General features: G+C 39.2%; 1 protein-coding gene across 2 annotated transcripts in view; it reads left to right on the top strand.

Moving 5' to 3' along the window:
• Positions 1-5,227, top strand: part of CAMSAP2 (calmodulin regulated spectrin associated protein family member 2) — a 124,930-nt gene that overhangs the window by 21,640 nt on the left and 98,063 nt on the right. For both annotated transcript variants that reach the window (XM_013003986.2, XM_004699788.2), the window contains exon 2: positions 1,878-2,137. In XM_013003986.2, the coding sequence (XP_012859440.1) occupies positions 1,878-2,137 (260 nt within the window). The remainder of the gene's footprint in view (positions 1-1,877; positions 2,138-5,227) is intronic.

Consider the following 5,227-nt stretch of genomic DNA (forward strand, 5'->3'; position numbering starts at 1 on the left):
GAAGTTTATTTATATTCTGCAGCTGAGGCACATGGATTTTAAGTTTAAGACTTGCTCCTCACCACTGTTTAATGCAGTTCTGAAGGAAGGCAAATGCTTTCAATTATTAAATGAAGATGATATTTTTAGATGTCACCAGAATCCTAATCTACTACCTCTTTCTAGAATCCTGTATCTCTCACTGTATTTCCACTTGGATAGTTTTGCTATTATTTCAAATGCCACATGTATGAAAAGGAGGGTATGAACTTGCTACCAGGACTGGTGAAACTTTTTCTGGTCCTTTTCCTGTCAGTGATGCTGCCGTTTCCAGGGTATCCAAGCTTCCATCTCCTGCATGCCTGGCTGGGTTTTTCTTATTTCTGATTAGCAGCCTGTCATTTCCTTCACTTCCTGCTTCCACTACTGCCTTCCAACTTCATAAAATAATTTGTCTCTAATGTTTGTCGCTATCAATATGGACCACCAGATTAACTGTCCCAGATGCCACTCTGCATGTGCCACTCTCCTTTAAAACTATCAGTGGGCTGGCGTTTTAAAGAGATAGTGCTTTCTAGTCTTATCACCACCCCTTCCAGCCATGCATCTCGCTACACCCATATGTAGACCATCCTCTCCACCGAATTAATATCTTCTTTATTCCTTTTTTCATGTTTAGAAAGCTTCTGTTTTTCCTAAATAAATTATTCCTGTCCAATTTAATCTTGTCAACCCACTCACTGATGCTTTCTTCTCTGAGCTCTTGAGTACTGAATTATATACTTTTATTTGATGTGCAGTAGTTTGCTGCTTAGTATTATCTCTGGCTTTCTGAATTGCTTAATTGACCTGTTTGCATGTGTAGTCTTTTTGTAGATTGTTGGCTCCTTGAGGGTAGGGATTAGTTCTAATTTCCTGAATTCCCAAAAGCCATGCCAGTATATAAAATTGACCATACCCTGGTTTTTCTTAAGATCGTACACGTTTTACTAAAATGGAAATTTAGTAGTTATTGTATTGTTTGATGGATCTGATTTTCTAAGTAATAGCTTTTCAAAAACTTTAAGATGAAAAATTGCTAAAAAGAAAAAAAAAATTCTCCTCTGAAGAAAGGTGAGGCTTCCTGCTCCTCTAAAGAATTAGATTTGGAAACCCACGGGCAGCTTTGCTCTGTCCTGTAAAGACACTGTGAGTCAGAATTGACTCCATGGTGGTGAGGTGTGTTTTTACTTTTATATTTTCAGGAGAGTGCTAAAATTAGTGACGGGATGACTGACTGATGTGGGGAAACCATACTGTCCAAGAGCAGACAGGCAAGGGGGAGGGGTAGCCAAATTCCAGAGCTCTCAGACTTTCTCATTGATCACAGTGCCACGTTCACACCAGTTTAGATACCGGCCTTTCTTTTGGGGGCCAGACCTCATTCTTGTCCTGACTGATGAAGAGCATAGGGAGGGGAAGGAAGGAAGTCAGGGCAGAAAGGCAAGAAAACTTGTAAAGTGTAAGGAATTTTTGTCTGTTTATCTGTTTTAGTAATCGCTGCCATCAGATGCACAGGGGCTTGAAAATCGACATGGGCAGTGGGATTGGCATTGACGAGGGAAGTGGCTAGCACCGAAGAGACCTGGCGGGGGAACTTGGGCTCCTTCTCCCCTCGGCCCATGTGTAAGCCACTCTCCTCAGTCTCCACTGAACGGGTGTCTAGTATAAGGAAAATTCATTATTTTACATTTGCTATCTGCCATTATTCAGTGTCATTCATATAAATGATCTTTTCAGTTACAGGATTATTGTTAATTTTAGAGGGAATCTTAAATTCTACATAAATAATCATTTACTGATTATGCCTCTTTTATAAAAATCTTGTAAGAGAACATTTCCCCCTTTAATCTTTATAGAAAATGTGCCAGAGGATCTTCGTGAACCGTTTTACACAGATCAGTATGACCAGGAGCACATCAAACCACCCGTGGTTAATCTGCTTCTTTCGGCGGAGCTGTACTGTCGAGCTGGGAGTCTTATTCTCAAGAGTGATGCTGCAAAACCCCTCTTGGGCCATGATGCTGTCATCCAGGCGTTAGCACAGAAAGGTCTTTATGTCACCGACCAGGAAAAATTGGTAACGGAACGAGATCTCCACAAGAAACCCATACAGATGGTGAGTCTTCCTGTCTACCCCAGATTGTTCTGAGTTTGAAGTGCAGGCCTCGGAGTGTGAATTGTTCTGTGAAAGAGCGAAATACTTTGCAATTGACTTGTCATCTTTGCCTAGAGTTTTAAGAGCTATCTTTTTCTTATAATTGTCTTTTTAAAATCTTCCTAGTCAAGGGCAGTTTTCACAAGACAACGTTGGAATGTTTGTTGCTATCTAAGAGGTGTGAGAAATGATTTCATAATTTCCATCTACTTTAAAGTGATTTTTATTCATTTTGAAACTTATCGCCCCCACCCCTCTACCTCTTAGTATACAGACTAGATACAAGACGGATACTGCATACTTGACTTTATTCATTAGGAAAAAGATGAGATTTGGGAGATTGGTTGATTTACATGTATGACTGGCCTTATGGTAAATTTCTGTATCAGATATTATAACAGTTAATTTATTTGTGTGGTTCTGCTAAGTTTACCTGGGGCAAACCTGTAGGAACTCTCCTAGACATGGTCTCTGGAGACGAATCAACATGCTTCGTGTCGTTGTACTGCTTTCACTTGTTTCCCCAAATCCTCGGCATCAAGAGAAATATGAGTAGAAAGAAAAGTGGTTGTTTAAGCTTGATTAAATGATGCTGCTTTGTATGAGATTAATGTTTGGCAGGAGCCCTGGTGACTTAGTGAGTTACAAATTGGGCTGCTACCAACAAAGGCAGCAATTTGAACCCCTCAGCTGCTCAGGGAGAAAGCGAGTGCTCCTGTAAAGATTGATCGCCTCAGAAACGCAGAGGGGCAGCTCTACTCTGATCAGTAGGGTCTGGATGAGTCAGAATATAGTCTCAAGTGCCAAACTTCTTGGCACTGAGTGAGCTGTCTGGCCTCGGAGGGAAGGAGAGGAGGTATATGTCGCAGGATACATGAGAGGGCTTCATTCAAAAAGTTTCTGGATAGATCCTATTGTCTTTTAATTCCATTTTTCTACAAGCTCTTTGTAGCCTTCTCATATTACGCTATTTAAGAAGATATGAATAAAAATTAGTTTACTAAACGTAGTGCTAAATGAGGAAATGGACTACTTTGCTTCCTGCCTATTTTTTGTTTCCTTTTAAAGACAAACAAATAAACCTTTTGTATTAGGTGAAGGCAGGTGCCCTGGTGACATAGTGGTTATGTGTTGGGCTGCAATCCTGAGAGTCAGCAGTTTGAAACCATCCCTGGGGCAGTTCTACTCTGTGCTATAGGGTTGCTATGGGCTTTTTCGTTTTTCTTAGGTGAATGAATGTATTATATATCAGGTAATCAACCTAAAATAATACTTTCAAGGAATAGAAGTAATGATTAAAGAATAATTAATAGAGTTTAATTATAGATTGATAATAGAGTTCTTTAAATTAACTAGAAAAGTTTATCTTTTATCCCGTAAGATTTTTAACTTTTACCTATGGCTTTAAATTTATATGTTTACCTCCTGATTTTTGTGTATTTGGTTTATGTATAACCCATATAAAGAGAGTTTAAAAAGTTCTTGGAAAAATGGAATTAAAAGATAAGGAAATTTTTCTACAAATTTTTTGGAGCCTCTTTGGTGGTGTAGTGGTTACACATTGGTGTGAGATCTGTGTGGTGGGCAGTTTGAAACCACCAGCAGCTCCGCCAGAGAAAGACTGGGCTTTCCACTCCTGTAACAGTTACGGTCTGAAAACCCACAGGGGGTCATGCTGTGAGTCAGCATTGACTGGATGGCAGATTGGGGGCGGGGTGGGGAGGTGTTGTTTGTGTATGTGAGCAACTTGCTAGCTCCAGAAGCAAGTAGAGTTCTCAGACACCTTCCATCAGGCACTCTTCCACTTGGATGGTCCTGCTGTGCTTGCTCCCATTCCCAGGGTCTGAAGGCTAAGTGGATCATTGCCAAGTGCAGGGGTGACTTTGCGAGTCAGTGTTTGCTTAGTCACCCAGTCAGATACAGATATGTATGTATTAGAAACCTAGTTGCCCTAAAAGTAGGGATCTATTTTAGATCCTCTTTAATAAGTGACCAAGCACTGCATATTTTATGCATTTTTTCCTAGTACAGTTTGTGTGTATAAAGATACTCTTAGAAATATTGAAAAATGAAAGGTTGGGTAGACTGCTACGTGTATCACTCTCAGGTTTCATTCACATTATATTGATCTGTTGATTGCTTTGAATGTATTCGTTTAAACCTGATTACAGGAAATCATATTTGTGGTGTGGTAGGTGTGTGTGGTGTAGTATGTGGTGTGGTGTGGTATATGGTTAAGTATGGTACAGTGTGTGGTTGATGTGTGTGGTGTGGTATGTGGTGTGTGTGGTTGGTGTGGTGTGGTGGATGTGGTATGTGGTGTGGTGTGGTTGGTGTGGAGGCACCCTGTTCCTCTGGTTCTGATTTCTATCCGTGGGTTGTTGGAACTTGAAAACACCCATCATACTTGACGTTATCTTAACCTTTTGTTGTGTCATATTTACTGATCTCTGTTTTGTAAAGCTTGAATTTTTGCCACAGTGTGAATTCAAGTTTCCTAATTGTTGTGAAATTATGATGGCTGATACTGTTATATTATGGAACTACTATGTGAGAACATTTCTCAAATTACTAATAAAAACTTTGTTCTTTAAGAATGATGTTTTTAGAGTAATAAGAGATATGCAGATCATCAGTTTCCTCCTCTGTCTTGCTTTTTGGGAAGTATAACTAAAAACAGTATGTATGTTTGTTTGCACTGAGTGTTTTGACACTTCCCTCTTTCCCTCCTTTGAATTGTTTTAGAAATTTGGGATGTTTTATTTCTGTATGCTGCGTCACAGCCCTTTGGGGGGAAAAAGTGTATAATAATGATAGCAAAAGTATCATCTTATTGAAAAAAAAAGGTTTAGTACAAATTCATTTAGTGTAAAATTTCCCAATGAAATCGATGCTAGGCAATGTTTTGAAATATACACACCAACTCTGAACTATTTTCTTTTGGAGAATGGAATAAAATGGGGTTGAAGAGAGAGAGGGAGACTGGTGGTGTTTTTTTTTTTTAATTTTTAAATAGCTCTGTATTCTTTTTTTTTTTTTTTTTAACATTTT

The sequence above is a fragment of the Echinops telfairi genome, unplaced genomic scaffold (genome assembly GCF_000313985.2).
Source record: "Echinops telfairi isolate 266 unplaced genomic scaffold, ASM31398v2 ScPeMD7_7424;HRSCAF=8462, whole genome shotgun sequence".
NCBI classification, from domain to species: Eukaryota; Metazoa; Chordata; class Mammalia; order Afrosoricida; family Tenrecidae; genus Echinops; species Echinops telfairi.